The sequence below is a fragment of the Pithys albifrons genome, chromosome 7 (genome assembly GCF_047495875.1).
Source record: "Pithys albifrons albifrons isolate INPA30051 chromosome 7, PitAlb_v1, whole genome shotgun sequence".
Classification (NCBI taxonomy): domain Eukaryota; kingdom Metazoa; phylum Chordata; class Aves; order Passeriformes; family Thamnophilidae; genus Pithys; species Pithys albifrons.
The window spans coordinates 16,975,954-16,999,585 of NC_092464.1; the positions used below are offsets into that span (position 1 = coordinate 16,975,954).

General features: G+C 36.8%; 1 protein-coding gene across 1 annotated transcript in view; it reads left to right on the top strand.

The window, feature by feature from the left end:
- ODAD2 (outer dynein arm docking complex subunit 2) overlaps positions 1-22,828 on the top strand; it is a 76,052-nt gene extending 53,224 nt beyond the window's left edge. Inside the window, 1 exon segment of the mRNA XM_071560003.1 lies at positions 22,463-22,828. Within this exon segment, the coding sequence (XP_071416104.1) occupies positions 22,463-22,576 (114 nt within the window). The 3' untranslated portion in view covers positions 22,577-22,828.
- Positions 22,829-23,632: the final 804 nt, after the last annotated feature.

The following is a 23,632-nucleotide window of genomic DNA, read 5'->3' on the forward strand; positions in this document are numbered from 1 at the left end:
TTGCACTTAAAAATAAATGGGGATGTACAGAAAATATCACAAGTGTTTCATTTTTTTTTATTATCCACAATATCCTGGATTGACTATAATGTGTTAAGGGAGAGAAAACAGAAAATAAAAGAAAGAGCAAAATTTCAAAATAAGGAAATTTGAGTTAAGTTTTTTACATCTAAACTTTTTTTCCCAGATTTCACTTCTCATATACTTGTATTTTGTGGTACAGGGGATAAGTGTATGAATGTGAGTTTGTGTTTGGTTCATTGCAGAACCAAAGTGGAAGTGCCTCTCATCTTGTAACTGATGGATGGCCTGAACACAAGAGATATATGACTGAGTCTCATCATGTGTGCCAGCACACACATGTATTTGTGTCATACAAGCAGATGTGCATTAGTTGCATGACAGGAAGCAGCTGCATTTTTGTCCATTTTGAGACTGTCAGCCAGGGTAGCAGTTCTGCTGAAAAAGACCTGGAGTGTAGGTTAAGGAAGTTGAACGCGAGCCTAGTGCCCCGAGAGAAATGAAGGCTAACAGGATCCTGGGCTGTGTTGCAGGGAGCAAAGCCAGTAGGTCAGGAGTTCAGAGATTCATGTTAGTAAACCATGAAAAACCTATGCCGTGGTCTCTTCTGCCTGAGCCATAAAATGACAAAAGTGCAGTGAGAGCTCATCAGAGCTTTCTTGAGCTTTCTTACCTGTGTGGCTTCGGTAGGATGGAGATCAGTGTCACAGTGTGCCTTGTTCTAGTGCGATGACTGCAGCACATATCCATTTTTAAAAAATGTTGTAGTTTGGTTTTGCCCTTATTTTTCATGGTATAGAATTCTACCCACAAGAGGACAATACCTATGGTCATTTACAGTTTCTAACCCTAAATGAAGTCTGATTTAGTTACCAATTGCCCCGCTGTGATGTTTCCAACCACTTTCTGATGCATATGTGTTGTCATATACCTAGAATGGCAAAACAAAGTGAAGGAGCAAATAGACAAATACGCATCAGACCATTGTGACACAGTGTTTCCTATGAGTGAAACATGGTGGGCAGTCTGAGAAACTGTGTTCTGTTGGGCCTGTGACAGTTTCTGCAGACGTGCTAGTCCAGGTGCTTTTGTTCTGTGTTGCCAGAGCTGAGTAGATCACAAAGCAAATCAACACATACACGATGACAGCTGAGGGCACAGATGGCCAAAGCTTATGGTCTTGACTTCTGTGCAGGCTCTGTTGGAATTGCCATCAAGAATCAATTACTAGAGTTTCAGAAAGGCTAGAGAGGCATTCCCAGATGGCAAGAGAGTGAGTGGAGGTGTGGTTGCTCCAATGTGAGAGTCAGAACAGTGCTGAGTCTTGCCTGGTCTATTCAGTTGGTCTGCTCGGCGCAGGTGAGACAGTAGTTGCAGCACTGTGCCTGTGCTATTGGATATTTTTGCTCCATGCTTCTCAGTGATGACAGAAGGTCTGGGTGTTTTCATTCTTCTAGCCTCTCCAGTGAATAGTTGACTGAAAGCATGCCTTGTATTAATATCGGGGTTGTTATGCACAGGTTTTTCCAGGACCAATCAGTTTTACTGAAAAATTTGTTTGGGTTCCTTTGATATTTTTTTTATCCTTTTACCAGATATTTGGTATTTCAGTAATCATGCCCAGTTGGATTAATGTCACAGCTGTTGTAGTTCTGACTAGGTTGCAATACATGCATAATACCAGGTGTTCTTCAGCACATATTCATGGGCTGTGTTCACATGCACAGAAAGTCTGATGCTTCAGGGAAACATTTACCCTGTGTGAGTGACACAATTGCTGAGTGCTTGAACAGTTGGTCAGCGCCTTTTTAAAGCATTAGACTTTCTGACCATTCCCTATCCATTGTGTATATAAATGTTTTTGTTCAGGAAACCGGGAATAAAATTATATAGGGAAAGTAATTTCAACCAGATTCTCATATTTCCCATTTTGCCACCGCTTCAAACAGTATTTGATAATGACAAAACAACAGGTATATGCACATTTGTTAGAAAAAACCCATGTTCTATTTTTTTGCCTATTTGTAACTGCACCCAAAATGCATTCAGTTTTCTCAAGGAAGCCTATATGATAAAAGGCTTAGGAAATCACTGGGTTATGTCAACTGCCATGTGAAATTCTGATTAGAAACAGGGTGATTTTGGAGGAAGTTTAGAAAGGCAGTTTATGAAGTTTTTCCTTTATGTTCAGTTCCATGCTCAATGTTCTTATGACTGGGAATGGAACAATGGTTATGATCTGTGACAGATGCATCAATGCTTTCTTTCTACCAAACACCAGAAAATATTTCCTCTTTCTGAAGTAAAAATTCATGGCTGTGCTAGAAAATAGGTTTGTATTTTCAAAGACTCAATAATGACATGTGGGACACTAGATGGCAGGTGAAATGATGTTGGACATCAGACTAAGGAACAGATATCAATGTGAATCCAAGATTGGAGATAGCTGTCCACAAACCAAAGAAGAGAAATCCAGTGGGGATTTGGCAGTTTATAGCCAAGAAAAGTAGGAATAGCAGGCAACATTCTTCACACATGGAGTCTGTCACAATTATGAGGAAGAGAAATAGGAAAATTCACAAGCCATCACCACGTTCTTCATGGAAACAGGAAAAAATGTCCCCTAAAGCTGTTGCAGAGGAACAAAAATGTCCACCTATATTTGACTGCTGCTGAAAACTTAGAACAATCAGGTTCATTCATGAAAACCGTCCACTAAAGAGTACAGATTTTTCAATAGAGTTGCTCTTTTAAGATGAATTGTAGAAAGACTTTGAAGGAAATGGAAGACTGAGGAAGTGCAGCTACTTTAGTAGTGAAAAGATGAGTCTAAACATTTTTAAGGGAAGAATTCGAGTCATCTGAAGATACTAAAAAATATATAAATCATTGTCCTAGAGACAATTTGAAACAAATACAATGCTACTCTGTGCTACTGTCACTCTTTTTCTTGGTTATGTTGTCAAGCTGTAGATTAGAATTGCTCCTAAAGTGAGTAGGTGAGGATGCTGGTTTGTCTGGGATAGGCACTTACACAACTGCTCGTAAAGCATCTTCTAAAAGACTTCAGATATTAAAAAAGAGTCAAAGTATATACAAGTGAAGAATATGTAACTGATTATTCCTGGTTATTCTTCCGTTGCAAATGGAGAAAGATAAAAGATAATCTATTGTGGAAGTTAATTTCTGTTATTGTGGAAGTTAATTTCTGGCTTTTAAAGTGATATAAAATATTTATGTGGAATATCATTATCATATCTGTGTAAAGAAGGCCTAGAAATTTTGAATGGCCCCATCACCTACAGAGTTGAGGCCAGTTTTTTATTATGAGCATAATGAGACCTCTAAGGAGATTTGATGATGAAATGAACAGAAAGATGCTGAATTCCCACAGAGAGCAGGCACCAAGATGCATCGGGTAATGCCTCATCACATACCAGTCAAAAACAAAAAGAAGGGGGAGAAGCCTAGGAATGCTTCTGATCCACAGAATGTTTATGAAGAAATTATGTTTTGGTTTTTGTTCCCTGTCTTCTTTTTTTTTCTTTGTTGCTGTCTGAGAAGCAGTGATGCAGACTTTGAGGGATAGAGGGATGCCTCATTTTCCATGATTTGGCTGAAGCCACCACATATCACATGCCCTGGGAGTGCCTTTTCTCATTCCCGGTTCCCAGCATGGATTGATTAATTTGGCCCAGTTCTGGGTGCCATGTGTGACGGTGAAATGAATGTGAGAGCTGCTGGTACAATGCCTGATTTACTGACTGTTATGGGAGCACATACATGCCCCTGGAAGGGGACAGTAACTTGTTCAAATAATGAATCACCTTGCTTCTGCAGGGGGCATGTGCAGTCAGTCAGCTCCTCCCTTGGCAGCCTTGCTTCCTTCTGGGAAATTAAGTCTTCCAGCCAATCTCTCAGTTCCCTGTTACCTGTAAACCTTCACCTAAAACTGACCCCTACAGAGATTGTTATAGTAATGAAAAAAGTAAGAATGAGGGGAAATGAGCAGCCAGAGTCAGGCTGGGGAAGAACAAAATTCATCAAATTAATAATTTCTCTTAACCTTAAATGTTTCTAATTTACACACACCAAACTGAAATAGTCATTCCAATTCTTATCATAGTCAAGGAAGAGGAATAGGTTCTTTACTGTATTTTGTATCTCTTAATTTGGACCCTTATGCAAAGATCAGGCACCTCGGTTTCCACTGGCAATGTTTTCTGGTCTTCTTTGGCTATAATGGGGTTGTAGGTTTAAAGGTTAGATCTGTACATCTGCACTGTAGGTATCTTATGTTTAGTGGGCAGTGGAGAATGTTTTAAAATGAATATACAGTCCAGTTCATTATTAGATAGGAATGACAGAATTCTGAATGATAGTGCAATAAGAAAGAGTTGTTAAAAAGTTGATTTTTCTTTTCCTAGAAGAGTACAGATGAGTTGAATTTATAAGCTATGATGAAGATGAAACTCAATCTGCCCAGCAGTAACTGAAGTGCAATTTATGTATGATCTAATAATGCCAGATGTTTTGAATTAGTGAATCTAACTAACTTGAAACCAAGGATTTTGAAAGAGATCTTTGGAGTGTTAAGGATGGATTCCTTTCGTCTAACTTTGGCCATTTTTTGGTATGGAGTTTGAAGTAGTCTAAACTAAGGTATGTTCTGTAGTCCATGAAAAGAGAGAGACACCTGCAGACTAGCCCTAGCTGAAAATAGGTGTCCAAGATATCTGCAAGGAACAGACTCATGGAAGTGCCTAATTTTCTCCACTGAGTATAGAAAGGACCTAGATGACTAGCTGAGACTGAACAGCTAGCTTTCAGACAGCTGAATTTAAATGAATATCCTCCTGACTGTTGATTTTCAACAAGCTTGTGGTACAGAGGAAGTTGCAGTGCTGGAAGAAAGGTAATGTGCCAATATTTAAAATGCCCAAATAAGATTATAATTTAGTAAACTGGACATTATGTTAAATAATGATAGGTACATACATTATAATAGTAGAAGGATCAATTTAATGTCCTAGTCAGACTAGACTTGCTCACGCAAACCAGAGACATTGCTTCATTTTCTTCTCTTTGGAATAGAGTATATCTTTTAGAAAAACACTGACTCTTACTTAAAAAAATCCAGTGCTGGAAAATCCACCAGAGCCATCATAATTTCTTCTGGTAGTTAAATACCTTCCCCGTAAAAACATTTGCACCTTATTTGTAGCCTGAGATTTGTCTAGCTTTATCTTATGCAATTGCATGTATGATACTGTTGCTTGGGAAACTGAAAAGCCCTACATAACTTGTCATATAAATTCTTATTAAAAAAGATTGTATTTCTTGTCTCATTGTCATATTATTAATTAGCTAAGTAAGTGTAATCAATGATGAAATTTCTGTCTTTTAAATTCTTTAATTATATTTGTGTATCAGTTCTGAATTGTTTATTTCTGAACTTTCTTTTTGGATTGAATTGCAACATACTTCACAACAGAACTCAGTATTCCAGTAATATCTGTATGAATACTTAAACCAGGTAAAACAACTTCCCTGTTTGTACGTAAGCTCTGTCTGAACATCAGAGATTTTCATTATTCTGTTTGGCCACAGTATTGCCCTTAAAGTTCATATTGGCCAATTAGCTACTCTGATTTACATGTCTTCTTTTTGGAAATTGTTCCCCAGGTTAAGCTTTCACATGCTATAATGTTGGCCTTCATGCACAGGAGTAAAAATCACCAGTGAATTTAGACCTTGTGGTATAAGCTTATTTTTTTATATCAGATTTTAATTGTTGTCAGATGACTTTGTGAATGTCAGATGACTTAGCTCTCATTTTTGTAAGAATAATTCACAATTTAAAAGCAGCCACAAAATATATGCAAGCATTTTATTGTTTTAGAGGGAAAATTTTAAGAGACCAACATACTGACTCTTCTTGTCATGCCTTTAAAACAAAATATTGCCTTTCCACAGTAGAGGATTTCAGCCTTGGCAGAAATAAGATTCATTAGAAAACTGAAGGAGTTCACTGGCTGAGAAAGTGGTAAATACTTTTGAATTATGTAGACACAAGTGAATTAAGGCCTGTTAAAAGAATACCAGTGGCTTTGATTGTAAAGTGTTAAACTAAAAAATGCCAGTTCTGCCTGCCAATGAAATTGTACCTTTGCAAGTCCACAATCATGTGGTTCTAAAAGATTTAGGGAGAGCTTCCCAGTGAGGTGATTTCCAGAATTTTGTATGAGGATGTTTATATTTTGACTTAAAGTTTCTGCTTGAATTTCAGACTAATTAATTAAGAAATAGTAAAGGTATTAATTTTTCTATTTAGCATTTATGTCTGTGTACTGTGATGATGGTTAAAGGCATTGATCACAGATAAGTAGTTCACTGTGCTAGGGAGGGATGTGTACCTGCATAAGAAGAAGATAACCCCAACAAACTTTCAATTTAAATGTAACACACAACAAAGTGGAGGTGAACAAACAGATAGGAATGGAGTGGTAGAAAAAAATGTGTAAAAATATTTGTATTATTATATTTGATACTTCAAGCAAACCAGGATACAATTACTGCTAATTCATAGCTGCAGCTCAATTATGTAACGTAAAACATAAATATCAAATATTGACTGTAAGCTTTTTGTAAAAACATAGAACCACTGGATAGTAGCCAATGACCCAGACTTTAAGGCACTTACAACATATGGGAACCATAACTGGTGCTGTTGGCAGGTTTCTGTACTGAAGGCTACATGAAGTCAAAGTAAATTAGTCTCCATTGAGCTTTGCATTGTTCTGAGCTGCTTTTATTTTCCAAACAGATTTATTTAAAGATAGTATTCTGTGCTGCACTCTGAACAAGTCCATTTTCTCCTCTTCTTATTCCACTGTATATACAGAACTATTACTTCTGGGCTAGAGGAACCATTAACTTAATAATGAAGGTAAATACCTGAAATGCAGATGATCAGACTTCCCATTCATGTTGTGGTATTTTCTAATACTGAAGTGTCTATCCAACCTACCCTTGCATAGAATTGATTTTTAGCCTTACTTTGTGATCTGTTTTATGGTATCATTTGCCCAACATAGACGTGCTCTGTCTTCTTAATATTACAAAATATTAATAGATGCCTTCCAGAATATCAGTTGTCGTAGCTTATAAGATCATTAGGGATGCTGAAAACTGAATTTCAACTGCTTGGTACAGTAAGGTGGGCAAAGCAGAGACTCATGCTCTTAAGAAGGGGACTTGATTTGTGTAATCATAGATTTCAATATTTTTTTAATGAATCCATCAGATTATTCCTGGCATTTCATCAGGTTACAGCCTAAAGAGATGCCTGGGGAGAAAGATGGGGAGGGAGGGTGGGTGTGTTCAGTCTGAGATTGTTGGTTGGTTGGTTTTGTTGTTTTGGCAAAGAAGGCATAACAGCTGTAATGCATTTTCTGAATTCTATGTTGAATAAATAGGAGTTATTTGTGCTTTTTGAGTTCAGTTAAGAAAGGTTAGGCTCATCCATTCCCCTGTAGTAATCCAAGATAAAAAACCAGCTTGTTTAACCGTGATTTCTGAAAGTTATTGAGAAATGTAATTTTTATATTTGGAAGGGGTTTTGTACTTCTTTATAATGACTGTATTAAAAAATACATTTTCTCTAATTTATTGTGCAGAGCTTCCAGAGAATTGGTCATTGTTTGCTAAAGTCATAAATCCCTATGAGAGGTTTTGGCTAAACATTTTATATGCAAAGATTTTCATAAGACCATCTTTGTGAAATAAATAGATGAGAATTACAAAATACGGAAGACAATTACTACTCATTTCTACTGAAAACACTCTAACCCCAACCTTTTATCACATATTATATATATCTGGAGCATAGAAAATGAAATGCAAAAGCACTGGCACCAACTTCTTTAAGAATATTTGGCAATGGCCTTGGCTGTTTTCTTGTCGGGGGCCTTAGATGAGAACATTGTGTAAAGAATAAGGAGTTTTACATTATTAAACAAGGTTTAAGGTAATATCTTCATAAATCAATCCAAAGTATTTCATGTAATATCTATGCAATAGTATTACTGGGGTATAATAGTATGTTTTTGAAATTGACATATTTATATGGTTAATTTAAGTTTAGAAAACTCTCTTTTTAACTGTAATGCTTCACTTTATTCAGGCTCCACAGTTCAGGCTGGAGAATATGGTGTGTTTGGTACATATTCCTAGCTGATGCCTGTTGCTTTTTATAAATTAGTTGTTACAGTTCTTGGACTTCAAGAAAGATGACAAATCCCTTCACCCACAAATGTATTGATCACATCACACTTAAATTTTGGATGTAAGAGATTCCATAAACCAAGTCCAATACTAGCACATTTTGTTTCATTTCAAATGGATTCATGAAAATTGACAGTGTGACACCACTGCAATTTCTATTGTGCTAGCAACTGCCAGGTGTGAACATTTTTCTTAACATTTCAGCTCCAGGAAAAAGGAACCAGTAACCCTTTACCTTCATAATAAGCAGAATTTTACTATTCATAAAGTAGAGTCACTTACATGTAAAACATTTTCCTTTTGCACCATTGACAAAGGTAATGAAATTTGGCTTCAGCATAGATTAAGCCTCAGATTTTAGATTGTTTTTTCAAATTTTCACATTACTAAAGTTTATGATTTGTATCAAATGTTCTGTTAAAATCTGGCTGATCATGGATGGGAAATAACAGCAGCCTAAGGGAGATCAGCTTATCTTTGCCCAAACCGTGCTTCAGGAGATCTCTAATTTCGTAACATTTGGATAACAAACCTAGAGGCTGGCATAAAGCTCTTCTTGGCACATTTTAAACATCTTTTATTCGTATAAAAAGAAGCTTGTCCCGCTAAGCTGTAGGTTTGTTGGAGCTGTTTAACAGTAGCTGTGCCCTGCAGCTCTTTTAGTGATAAATGAGCCATTTCAAATAAGTGCAATTGCAGCCAACTGTGCAGAAGGAATCATTAAAAAAAATTTAAATAGACATTTTTGAAGCTTAAAAATGCACAAACAAAGTATGTTAAATCCAAATATATGCTGCTCCTTTTAATGGAAAAGATTGCTACTGGCTAAGTCTGCCAGCTTCAATAGGTGTGCCAAAAAGCCAAGGAATCTGGCAGAGTCCGCAGATAGCAGTTCCATCTTTCATCTATATTTCTTCTCTGTATTTATCTTGCTTTAGAAAATGCAGAGAATGTCTTTTCCTTCCGACTTGGCACTATTTCCGAACCACAGAAATACACAGAGCAGCTTCTTGCAATTGTTTAGCTCCCTGCACCGGTCCTTACCCTTGTGACTGCATGAATCACTTCTTTCTACTTTGGCAATAGTAAGAAAGAAGAGTATTAAAATATTTTTATGTTTGTGGAATAATATCTTAGCTGAACTGTCAGATTTAAAATTAGTTTTCTTAATTGAGAAATACTGGGCTTAATGTGTAAGGACAGAATGCCAGGTAATTATTTTTGACATTGAGCTGATCAAAAATGGTTTCCTTGTATGTAAGGAGCTATTCAAAGACGCTGAACATAAGAAGTACCAAGAACAAAGATCTTCCTGTAAAATCAATCACTCCATTCAGTTTGGCTTCAAACCCTAGTCATTGTAATCTCTTTTATGTTGCCATTTCAAAAACCACTCTGTGGTATCATTTTAGTAACCTGGCACATCTTAGTGATGTCATTTTCAAGGTAAAGATGCTAAGGAAAAGTCCATTTGCAATGCATGGATAATGAGATGGGCTCTGGTGTTAATGTTCCTGGTCAGTATTCTGCACTTTGGCACCAAGTCTAAAGACCTGGTGTGGGTGCCAGGCAGCACAAAGCTGATGAGAATTCTGTCCTGACTTGAGTGAGAGCAGGCACAAGTTATGGATTGCTGATGCAATTATGCTTATTTAACAATCAATTGTATGTAAAAGCTGATATGTATCTTCTTCTGGACTATGACTGCAAGTCCATACAATTTTATTTTCTTTAAAATTTGATTTTATTAAATTTTGCATTTATCAAGAAAGATAATTATTGGCTGTATCTATCAGCCACTAATCAGTGCAGAATTTCTTGCCATGGTTTAGGACAATTTTTGATCTCTATAAGCTTCAAAGAACAAAATGTAGTGTTAAAGTAAGGGAATATTAGGCAGTAATGCTATCTAGTTACCAAAGGAGTCTGATACACTCAAAATTATATATTATCTTTGGATTTAGGGAAACTGTAAAACTAGATAGAAAGTGTCTTTAATTTGATACTAGTCAAATCATTGCATTTGTGCTGAAAGTATAGAGATATAAAAAAAATATCTTCATGACATAAGATTGAACAAGCTGGGACTCATAAAGGTGCTTCCATACTGCCATACAGGTATGATAGCTCCAAATCTCAGGCTGAGATACATAATTTAGGGCTCTGTGGCAACACAGTAAAGTTAAAATTATCCAGAAGGTCCTTAGAACACCTATAATCAAAATTGCCCCTCCTGATGTCCTCTCTTTCAGCAATTCTTGCCTACTGTCTACCCTTACCACGGGTATGTGGGATGAGTTCAGGTTCATTTGCTCTTATATTGTATCTGTGCAATCTGCACAAATCCAGCCAGACTGGATTAGCTCCTTCTCAAAATTCCAAAAACACAATTGCTGAACTCCAGAGGCATTACAGGGCAGTGAAGTGTATACATGTCTAAAGAAGGTCTGTCATACTTTTGCACTGGATTTGCTGGACATTTATTGTATAGAGAATATCGTATTAGTCTTTTGCTCCTCAAAGCATTTTGTCTTTCCATCCGTTGATTATTCTATTTGTATGCAATAATCCTGTTGTTATTTGGAAGGGTGCAATTGATGGTGCTTGGATTTTAGGAGAGCATTCAGTAGCACACTTCAGAAAAAAACTCATAAAGAAATTGAAGTGCTATGTGATGAGAAAGTGAAGTCCTAGAGAGGATAAATAACTGATTAAAAATAAAGATTCAAATTATAGGAATTAGGATGAAGTTTTGGAGCTGTGGGATCTTGCCATTCAGTGTTTCATAAGTGATAATGGGAAGGGTGGTAAGTGCTAAGGTTGCAAACTTTGTTAACAATACAGTTCTTTATGGTAGTAGAGACAGAGACAATTGCAAACTGTAATTCCCAATGCTGAGCCATGGAAGTCAAATCTCCTGTGCAAATACATCACAGCTCAGTGCAGTTTTTCCTTTTCATGGGAGCATTGGATTTACTACACTGGACAGTATTGCACACTACATGGGCAGCAGATGCCAGTAACTGTGTGTTAGAACTGAAAAGATGTCCATGTATTTGGGTGAGGCAATAAAAGTCTCCAAAACCAATTTGGACAGAAAAAATTTCAATTTAACATATATTGAAACATGGTTACAGACACCCTGAAGGCCTTTGATTCTGATTGATCAGGCTCTTCCTGTTAATCTTTCTGCTCTTGGTCTCATAACCCAGGAATTCTTAAACCAGCTTCCACATATTGTTTCAGTTAGGTGGCAGAGTGCCCCAAACACACTCACCCAAGAATGTCCAACATGCAGGTAGTAATGTTCTCATCGGTGTCATGGAATAATATTTTTGGTAGCTAGTTAGCTAACCTTTCCAGTCATTTCATCCTACCTGAGAGGCAAATTAACTGCCATATGAGGTTTATAGTATTAATTGTGATTCTTTTTACCTTTTGCAGTGTTCAGCTAGAAGGTCCACATGATTTTTTCTTTCTATATTAAAGCAGAGAGTTGCACGGGTTTAGAAAATTAATTTTCACATCTTCCCCCGCATGCTTTAACCAGCTTTAGCAGAGCTTATATGCATGTGGTACAACCTTCACTTCCCCAAACACAACTATAACTTTCTTTTTATAAAACTAAAAATGTCCAAGCAAATGAATAATCCAAAAACATTTCCAAAACCTGAGGCTTGGATTTGAAATGGAGCAGTTAATAAAAAGGTTGAGGAACAGGATTTTGCTTCAATTACAGAAAAGTTTTAAATATAACTTTTATCAATTAATTTTTCATTCCTAACTTCACAGTTACATCTTTAGAGCAGGAAGGAAGCAGATCAAGGCCTCTAGTATTTCCTGGCTGACATACAAAAGTCAGGCAGGCAGGTATCATTATCTGCTTGCTTGCAGGCTACACAGCGTTTTTAAAAGTCTCTGATCTTACAAAGCTTCCAAAATCCAGCAGCCACTCAAGCACTTTGTGGCCAGAGTCCTTGAGTGGTTTTGGAGAGACTTTTTTCTTATTAAAAAAAAAAAAATCCAACTCCCCTCTAGATAACTGTATCCAAATCACACATAGGTCAGTTGAACATGACCTGAAGAGGCTGCTCGTTCAAGCCACTCCCTGTGTTTTCATCACCAAAACCCAGTGTTTGTCTGTCACAATAAGTGTACATGGTAATGTTTTTCCACAGACTTTAAAAAAGCACACAAATTTTCAGCACTTGTAAATATATTTTATGAGCACTGCATGAGACTCTGTTCACTTGAGTGACTCAGAAATTTGGGTTGATGATAGAAAGTTGACTCCTCAGTATAAATTAACTTATTCCTTATGTTTGATAACAAGAAAAAGCAGTTTAAGAATCTTGAGAAGTAACTGATAGCATACATTTAATTTTCTGATATACATTTAAATCTACCAGTATGAATGAACATGTGGACTATACGTGGACCTTTGCCCATGAACAGCCCCAGCTTTTTTCTTGCTTTATCAAATTCAGTTGCATATTTGTACGAATAAAGCTGAGCTGGGTTCATAGCATCTATAAATTTATTTACTCTCTGTTCTAATTGAACATTTTCTAGTACATTTACGAGTCTAAAACCAGACTATAAGTTGAACAGTATCACTCATCTTCCAGTTTATGTAAATGTATGCACTGTTGCAACCCACACATATCACAACATAAAGATTATAGAACAGTCTTCTTGTGTGCCACGAAAAAGATCTTTGAAATAGGCTGGCTCGTTATTTGAAATAAATTCTATTGTATGGGTCTACATCCTGCTTTTATCCCCAGACTTTGATATGTAAGGCTCACTAGCAAAAAACACCTCACTGGTTTTGATTATAATGATCATATGTAGGAAGAGAGACAGACACTTAGACCATTGGACCTAAAGCTATATTAGCTCTAGAGATCAAAATCAGTACTTGGAATTGAATGCAGAAGAGAGTTTTAAGTCAGTTCACACATACCACTAGATCTAACATACTTCTAAAACACTAGTACAGTCAGACTTTGTACCCTGTTCTCAGGATAAGATGGCCTTGCGATAAACACTGCAAAATTTGTCACAAGTCTGAAACTGTGGTGTCTCTTTACTGCAGTTCAGTGTTGTCTTCAAAGACAGACTAGTTAGAGTGCATTTTGGGAATATCAGACAAACCAGAGGAAAAAACACCCGAGCATATTTTCAGGGCATTCCTGAGAAGTTGGGCAGAACCCTTCAGGGTTAATGGACAGCTTAAACCTCATGGTTTTTTCCTCTGACTTGCTGCTGATAATTTATTTGCAACTGCTCCTGATTAACTTTCCTCTAATCTTTATATGATTGCTAGGGATAGACAGACAAAATATTCACAGTCATAGCAATGTTAAGAAAATTGAAAACCAAAACTGAATTAGCAATTCTTCCTCAATTTCCTATACTACCTTCTCAGTAATATTTGAGAAGAAAAGACAAGGTAAAAGTCATGATCCTGTAAAGTGAAAAGGATAGCAAAGTGTGAAAAAGCAGGTAAATATGGATAAGGAGCAGGAAATATAAAGATTGATCAGGCTGGCAGGGACTTAAAGGAAGAATAGTTCCCCAAATGTTACTGAGCCAAAGTAAATTATGAAAGGAAAGGAACACTGTCACATAAGTTTACTGTTTTGAATGTCCCTTACGTGTAAGTAAACAGGTTCATGTTTTAATCTTAATAAAATTGATTTCCAGTGACTTGAAAAAAAACTTCTTTGAGTCACTCTATTGAGATTATAAAGTTCTTTATTCTCTCTATCCCACCAAAAGCCTTTTATATGTTAATCTTCTTTTGAAAACTACAATGAAATAAAAATAAAATAGAGAAAGTGGTTCAAATAAAAGTATGCTGTGAGACCCTGGGCTTCATCACTTCTGGATTATCAGATCTGCCTATTGTTTTTTGTGGGATGAATTTCATATCCCATAGGACTTTTTGTACATTGGAATGTTTATGATGATTGAATTCTTTCTTAATATTGCACCAAAGATCTTACAGCTGAATGTAGATTCAAGTTGTCTGCCTTTAAGGACTCCAGTTGGTTACATATCTTTAAACAAAGATAAGAAATAAATTTTGTTACTAGTTCTATTTAGCTATATTACCTTTGCATTATATGTTTATATTTAGCTAGATTTACATCTGAAATTGTTTTAAATATTCCTCTGAAGTCCTGTAAGTTGCAAAGTGAGATGGGAAAAACTTTACTGCAAATTTACAGTTTTAAAACTATTTTACATTTCACCATTTAGCATTTTGGTAAATTTCTCCTTGTTACTGATATTCACAGTTCTTGGCCCATTTATTATGTCTTTGCACAGAAGGAGGGCATCCTTCTCTAAATAATTATATAAGAAACAGACAATAAAACAGATGAGGTGGAGAGAGAGCTGTAGGGTTTATTCATATTTTTAGCTATATAAACATTTGCAAGTATTTGTGTGTATCTTATTATAATTCCCTTTAGGCATTCAGGCGGTATGTATTTCTCCAAAGTAATGCAATGCAACATTTGATCTTATTGGATAGTATGAGAACTGTATTCTTACTTTGTATGTTATTATTGTGTGCTCAAGAAGATTTCAAGAGTGCTTCTCCTGTTCAGCTGTGTTGGAAAAATATGGTCCTTTTCCCAAACAGGTTTCAGTTTAGTTGTATATGGGAGGTGACTAAGCAAATTAGACAAAGTGGGACAGACAGCAGGTAGAAAAAATGAAAAAATGCAGCTGTACCCAGAAAGATTTTAAACTTCAAATCTATCATGGTGTAAATTCACTTGGAGCTGACTAAGCTGTGTATTCTAAAGAAATAGTGAACATCTTGCCATAAGGTACCTGTAATCATATGTTCAGAATACTTCACTGAATCTATCAAGCCCTACTCTTCTTTTTCCCATGTTTCCTAGCATTTTGTGGGATTCATCTTGCCAACAGACATTTTGTCACAGGCAGTCACGTAGGAAAAACAACTTGCCAAGGACAAGTCACCTGTTCTGAGATAGATAAAATGATTTAAGTGCACAACAAACTGCAGACGGGTTTGTTCTCATCCTGACTTTAAGCCCTGTACCTCTTTGCAGAACGTGCACAGGTTTTTCAGCTTGTGTACTCTTTCCCTGGTTTTCTGAGGGAGGAAGGGGAAAATTAGAAAGAAGAGGCAGTTCCCAGCCAGCCTGCTGGCCACCACCATGTTCAGGTGCAGGCCATGTTGCCCAGCCTGCATCCTTTGGACCTCCTCATCGCCCCAGCTATTCTTGAGTGACTCCAAGAGGTTGTTGTCCTTTTTCCATGGCTGCCAGAATGGAGATGTGTTTCATGGGAGAGAAAAAAGAGAGAAATAAGACATGAAATTGAAAATAGCCAGGTGTAATCTTCCTAGGATTTCTTCTACCACAGCTAGAGAGCTTCAGTTCTCACCTCTTTATGGTCAGAATAAGTGAATTAGGCTGCACCAGGGAGGAGAGACCTTATAAAAGAGGGAATCACCATGGTGTGTGTCTGCCCTGCCCATCTTTTTGCTGTTACTGGAATTTCTTGCTACTGGATTTTGTATGGCTGCTAGCTCAGAGTGTTCCCTGGTGCATGGGACTTTATGTCTGAAATCTCTTATCTTTGTGCCACCTGAGTAAAAAAAACTGACAGCAGACACCACAAAACTTAGATCAGCATCTTCTTTGTAGGAATCTGGATATGGTACATGTTGTCTTACGCTTTCGTTCAGTTGAAAAGAGGAATCAGGAAATTGGTCTGAATTTTAGTTTAGAAACAGTGAATTAGCTTAGCCTTCATTATGCTTTGATTGTAGAGTATTTTATTATTTATAATTTAATTTTATGAGAAGTATTTTCGTAGGAATATGTGTAATGTAACACTCAAACTAGGTGCTTTAATATTTTCCAGTGTGCAATATGGTGTTGAAAGTTAGAAAATGCTGGCTGGATCTAGACTGATACTTTCTTGGATAAGCTTCCACCATATGCTTTTATTTAAAGTATTTTTTCTTTTAGGTTGGATTTATAAAAAACATGTGAAAAATGTCTTTTTTGAAAAAGAAGTGTTACTCAATTAGAAAATCACAGCGCTAGGAATTTAGCATCCTCCAGGAAATGTTGCATGTAAAAGAAGTCAGATACTAAATCTAAATTTAAGAAAAAAAAAAGGCAAGTCCTACCACCAACTGGAAATGCTATGTCAATCTACAAGATGATGTACTGAAGCAAATGTCCTTAGTTCCAGGAATTTTAAGCTCTGTGTGAACTCTGACTCACTTTCCAGTATAGATATGAATCTTGTTGAAGGATTTTGTCCATATTTCCTTCTGATCAGAAAAAATCAAAATCTGTTTTACAGGGCAGAAAACCTAAAGACACCAGAACAAAAATGGGCATTAAATATTTTTTTACAGTTATTCTTTATTCATAATTTTCTTTCATGTTCACAGGACTCCAGAGTACTGAATAGGCTGATCTTTTATCTCTTTATTGAATAGGCTGATCTTTTATCTGTTTATGAGTAAGGAAACCTCTTTCTGACTGTCTTGTTTTACACTTTCCACTATTTTGGAAAACTTGTTGTAGACACATTGCATGACTAACCTCTTATTTAAAGATTATTACATGCAAACCTCTATTCTTTGTGAAAACATGATATCCTATGCTTCCTGCTTCCCACCTCTGAGTTTGGAAACTGCAATGACTGTGACTGGAGGAAAGTGAGTAATTCTAAGTTATTGTAACCAGTGCATGGATTTTGTCAGATTTAGGGTTTGTTGGTACAAAACTTACCTTTGCATTTTCTGCTTTCAAATCCCCTTGAGCCACTTCTTCTGTAGAAGAGAAAAATTCTAGAAAGACATCTTCATGGGAAAGAGAATTGCTAGTCCATATTTGTAACTGTCTTACTCATCCAGGGTAATGGCCCTTTTGATAAGTCCTTCTGTTGATGCTTGTGTTATCTTGTTTGAAATCACACTTTTTCGACTGGTTATTTTGTGATGGTAAAGATACTAAGTGGAAGAAAGATGTGCTATCAGACAGTGGGAGGTGATATCATTAGCCCCCAAGATTGTACTCATCCCCTTACCTCTTATTACTGCCCTGAGAAACAAATACATTTCTGTTCCTGTTACACCTTTGCTGTGCCAGAGAATGTAAGACCCAAAAAATAAGTTTGTCTTCAGAGCAACAATTGTGTGCCTTCAGAGCAACAATTCCACCTTCTGGTCTGGAGCACCATAGACTGCTCACCTCACAGTGGTCTCTGGGGACTTTACAGAGGGAGTGCTTTTGGAACCCGTTTCTGGGCACAAGAAGGAGAAGATTGGGAACAGTCAATTGTAGTTAATGAGTTGTACTCTACCTGATAGCTGGTGGTGACAAGGGTGGTGCCAAAGGGCTCTCTCTGCTGGGACCTGTCCCATTTATTGTGTTTGTCAGTAACCTGAGAAAGCCAATGGACTGCTTACTCACACAGTTTGCAATGACACCAAAAAATTACCAAGGGGGAAAATTGGGTCGGATGTGGAGTGGGGTGAGGGTGAGGGTGATGGGGGGTGGTGGTGATTTTGATACAATCAAGGAAAGGGCTGCCTTGCAGAAAGGCCTAGGCAGGGCTGGCATCAGCCAACAGCAACACTGGGAAATTCAGCAAGGACAAATGCAAAGTCCTGGAAAGGACTGGCACAAGTCCTTGAAGTGATACAGGCTAGAGACTGACTGGCTGAGGAGCAGTTTTACTGAAAACATTACGGGGATTTTTGTAAACAGCAAGCAAAACATTAGCCAGCAATGTGCCCTGTCAGCAAAGCAGTCGCAACACGAGGCTGAGTAGCAGGAGAGACGTGATTGTTCCCGTTAGTACTCATTAGATCACACCTAGAATATGGCATCCAGCTTTGGCCTCCAATGTGGGAAAGACATGGATAAACCATAATAGATTCAGCAGAGGACTACCAGGATGTTCAAGAGCATGCCTACAGGGCAGTCAGTCATCAAAAAGATTGAGCTGAGCTTTTCAGTGGCATGAGGCAAAAGGATGAGAAACAGGTGTGAACTAAAGAGTAACTGACCACAGGGAAAACCTTTCTCTCTACCAGGTCAGTCAAACACTGCAATAGGTTGCTGCAAGAGGTTGTGCCATTTCTATTCTTGGAGATTTTCAAGATCAGATTGTATAAAACTCTGAGCAACCAGGTCTAACCCTCATATCTGACTCTGCTTTGAGCATGATGTTAGACCAGAGACTTCCCGAGATCCCCTCCATTCTGAATTATTCTCTGATTGTGCAGGCCTAATATAGTATCATAATTTTGTGCTATTTTGAAGCTGGGATAGTAATAGCAAAATCTTATATGTTTTGAATATTCAAATGATTTGGCTGTGCATTGCTCTTGCTTTTGGAATGCAGAAATGCTACATATGCTCTGTACGTTCTCCAAACAGCTTGTATTTGTGCTTATTTGCTGGTATGACGTGCTAACTGTGCAAAAAATATTGGACCCTTGCCTTAGAATATAGATACCTGCCAACAGAAAATGAAGGCTACATGGTGCTGCAAATGCTTTCTCTGTCTATGGAAAGTGCCTTCTATGTGCCAGAAAGAAGCATTTATCCCACATGCTTTTTACTGCTTCTCACATCTGTTAACATTTACATCTGTCAGAAAACAATACCTGAACAGTAAAGGGAAGGGACACGTGAAGTTCAAGGGCATTGCATCAAAAAAAATGACATGTTATACTGCACTAGTGCATTGGAATAAAAAAAAAAACCAAAAACCAACAAATAAACCATTTATTGGACTTGTCACATATACCTAATATGTGGGTGTGGTTTCTGTATACTATCTATGAATACTTTCTCCTACCTGAACTGGATGACCCAAATTGCCAGTAAATTGAATTGAAATCATGAAAGGGTGAAGGAGTGACAGTCAAAAAGTGAAAGAATAATAAACATCTTCATAAAAAAAAAAGAATAAATTTTTATTTCATTTAAGACAGGATTTATTTAAAAATCTTCAAAGCTGGATTCCTAAATATAGAATTACCTAATTCTATAGAAATACTTTGTATTTTTGATAATCTCTTCAGCTGTCTTTTTTTTAGCATAAAAGGAATAGGTTAACTGACAAATGTTGCTGTATATCTTCAGTCCTTAGAGGCAGCTACTGTATTAGACACTGTTTCCAAGAATATTCCTTTGAAGTCATGTTGTGAAAATCTTGAGACACAGTTTAGTACAGGATTTTGTATGACGTGGCAATTCTTACAGATGTTACAACTGGCAAGTGATTTAGAAGAACAGCAAATTGGAGCACAACTGATCTTTGATCCTTTGAACTCAGAAGGAGAAAAATCAGTATTTTCTATCATTCTAAAAATTGTAGTTTGCATAGGTTGCCATGTGTACCACTAATTCTTTAGGCATCTCTTTGGGTATTTTGAGACAGTGTTGTGCGGCATTCTGTTCTTTGGTGCCTAACCCTGGTTTTCCAAAATGCACCTGCAACAAAGAGCACGGCCTCTCCCCTAAGCTCTTGTCTTTTTTTAATATTTAGCTCTCCGTGAAAAGTGACAGACGAACACCTATTTTCCTAAGTCTTCTGAGGTGATGGCTAGAATAAGACATAATCTTGAACGGAGTCCTACCTAGCATGTAGTCATAATAAAGACAAACGTGAATTTTTGCTTTTTGCTATATTCCTACTGGTTAATATATCTCCGAAACATAATTTTTGTGATGAACTTCTGCTCTTATACATTGATAATAAGTCTTACCTGAAATTACTGTTAGAAGCTAGAGTTTCACACTCACTACACTGAAAGAACCTTGCATTAGATCTGGGAAGTGAATAGTCAGTGAATAATCACCCAAAGCATACAGTTTCCTTGCCCCTAGATTTGAAATTTAGAGCTTAACCAAAACCACTGTATGAATGGTATGTTCATATATATTTTTGTGAATATATAGGGATATGAAGGATCTGTAGCGGTTTTATTCTGTGAATTACACAGGAAAGTTATGAGGCACCAAAAGAATCACTTGATAATTTAAGATGACAAGATATCAGCTCATGGCAAAAGGAAAGGAAGAAAGATCTTCATCCAGCAATATTTCTGAAATAAAAAATAGAAGTTAAGCGTTTGATAGACTTGCACTCTGGTCTTCGTGCTTTGTACAGCATCTTTATCAGTACACATAGAATCATAGAATCGATTGGGTTGGAAAAGACGTCAGAGATTATCAAGTCCAACCCTTGGCCCAACTCCAGTCCCTTTACCAGATCATGGCACTCAGTGCCACGTCCAATCTCAGTTTAAAAACCTCCAGGGATGGTGAATCCACCACCTCTCTGGGCAGGCCATTCCAATGCCTGATTACTCTCTCTGTGAAGAATTTTTTTCTGATATCCAACTTAAATTTCCCCTGGCAGAGCTTAAGCCCATGCCCCCTTGTCCTATTGCTGACATCCTCCTTAGTCTTAGGGCCACTTGAAGTCAGTGGTGAACCTTTCACTGACTTCTCTGGTTGCTGACCTTGGCCCAGGTTTTACATGCAAATGAAGTAGAGTAACATAAAATTTTCTCCTGTCATTTCTTCTCATGTCATTTTAACTCTGGCAAATCCTTTCAGGAGTGTTCATACTTGAAGAATTATACTACCTAGCTACTTGGGCCTAGACATCTCATTGCAGTAATGGAAATCATAAGAAGAATTGCTAGAAAAAATTATCACTGATGCTTAATTGACATAATACACTTTCTGACACAGTTCAGGCCTATCACAGGCACTCTTACAAGTTGCATGTAGGGGTTAGAGGGTGAAAGGTGACTGGCAAGATGCTTGTTTTGTACATTTGGCTAACACAAATACTTCCTCAAGTACAAAATGCTTTGATCTCTCTAAGCAAATGCCATATGTGTGCAGCTGTGGCCCATGCCTCGCAACTGCTGGAAGGTTAGAAAAAGATAGCATATGAATTTGATGTCTGCATTCAATTTATGCTTTTATATTTAGCAGTTCATAATTTTGTGTAATATTTTAGCTGTATGAAAAATATGCACCAGACTTGAGTGATAACAGATTTCTCTGTGGTTTGACTCAACATTGTTTGGGTGAATACAGATTCCTAAGTATTGCAGACTGAAAATACAGGTTTTAATTAGAGCTGTCTGAGCTTCAAAATACCTGAACGCACATTAAGCCTGGCAAATTTTCAGAAAGCTGGGAGTTGTGTGGAGCTGATTTAAGCTAAGCAAAGGTCTTTTCTTTTCCAGCTATATTGCATTTGCAGTTGCATCACTGACTTGCAACACACCGAAGTGAGATCCAAACCCATTATTAATGGTTTTCTGATATGTAAAAATGTTTTATCATCAAGTCCTGTCTTGTGTCATCCTCATGTTGAACAGTTTCTTACTCCCAAGGAATTTTCACTGAAAAATTTGAATGACTTCCAGAGCAGAGGATTTACTCCACATGACTGAAAAGCTGAATCAATTCCAAAAGTTTGGTGCCTTTCTCGAGCTTTTGGTTTTCACTTTTACTTGCAAATGTTTGAGATTGATATGCCCAGATCTATATCCCTCAAGCAGTTTAACTTGAGTGGTTTGCTGTGACAATAAAGAAACCCACTGCATTCAATGGGACACAAGGGTCCAGTCACATGGATCCAGTTTCGTGATCAAGACTGGAAATAAAAACTGCATGTCTTTGTTTATTAAAAATCTTGAGCATGTGCAATTACACTGGTACACCTTGGGGGAAAAACCGTGACTCAAATAAAACATGTGCAATTTCTACTTAAAATAAAAAGAATCCAAGTCACAACCAAAAGACAGACATGGTACAATAACCAGAATAAGATGTGAAAATACCAATTCATAGGTACAAATACGATAAAATATAAGGCATTGCACTCTTATGTGGATATTAATACATACATGTATACGAAAGTATGCATGTAATAGTATACATAAATACGTATATAATAAAGTGTTGTTAATATGATTGTTAGTATTTTATTTATTATGTATGTGGATAAATTCATGCAGTTGTTCCACATACGATTTGAATGTTATTGAAATAATAGCACACTTACTTGTTTTTCTTATGCTGCTTCTCTTTTGTATTTTTGCTAGCTCCTACTGGCTATGGTGGGCTCCACAGACGACCCTCTGCAGGAGGCAGCAGCTGGTTGCATTGCAAACATACGCAGGTTGGCTCTATTAATAGAAAAGGCAAAGTATGGCTGATGCTTTAGCAGCTTTTACACACAGTTGTTTAGCAATACAGCTACATTTAAATATATGATTACTCCTTCTAGCATCTGTATTTCATAGCAGAGCTCATTTATACCAGGATAATTGAATAAATACAAATCTGTGGAAACTTAGGTTTGTTTTTACATTATTTGTTTGTCACACCTAGGTTTGATAAAACACTCACACCTGATTTTGTGTGTCTTTTAGCATTACATCTTTCCAAAGACTGTCAGTTATGATATGTCAAAGACATTTTCTACAGTTAATATGCTTGTACTTTAATTCACTGTAGATATAATGTTTTTGATTATCTGTGACATTACAATAAATTTTCCTTCACTGCATGTATGGTTGTGCAGTGATTTGTGAATGTCTTGAACAGTTCCCTGCATTATAAACTTATCCAGTCATCCTCTCATTATGTTTTTTGCTTGTTTGATCACTTGTGAGTCATGGGAGAGAACAAAATGCAGATACATCTACCTCACATCTGGTGTTATATAAGGACTGCAAACAGCTGTAGCAATAGACATCACTCCAGATTTCCCATTTCTACTAATATCAAACAAAATAGTGCTTAATTTTCTAAGTAGCTGGTGAAATGTGTTTTAATTAACACGTTTTTAACTCAGATTAAAATTTACCATCTCTAAATGAAGACTGGGATATTTATATTCACACATTTTCTTTCTATATTTTTATCATTTTAAACTGGAGACAACATTGTATGGATGTAGTTACTTTATTTTTCTACATAAAATTATGTTTAGAATTAGAGTTGCTTTCAAAAAAGCACAGAAATTATTATTGATATTATGATTTACAGACCCAATGTACATACCATGCTCAACAAATACCAAGGCATTTTTTGAGAGCAGTAATGTCCTAATTACAAGCACAGACTGCTGACAAAACTGAAAAAAAACCAAATGTTTAAATAACTTGCATTTGTCAAGGACTGTCTTTGGAATATTTTTTTTACTTGATAATTAACAGTTTTCTTGGTTTGGAAGCACTTTGTAATTTCATTATTTTTTCTTTAAGTAG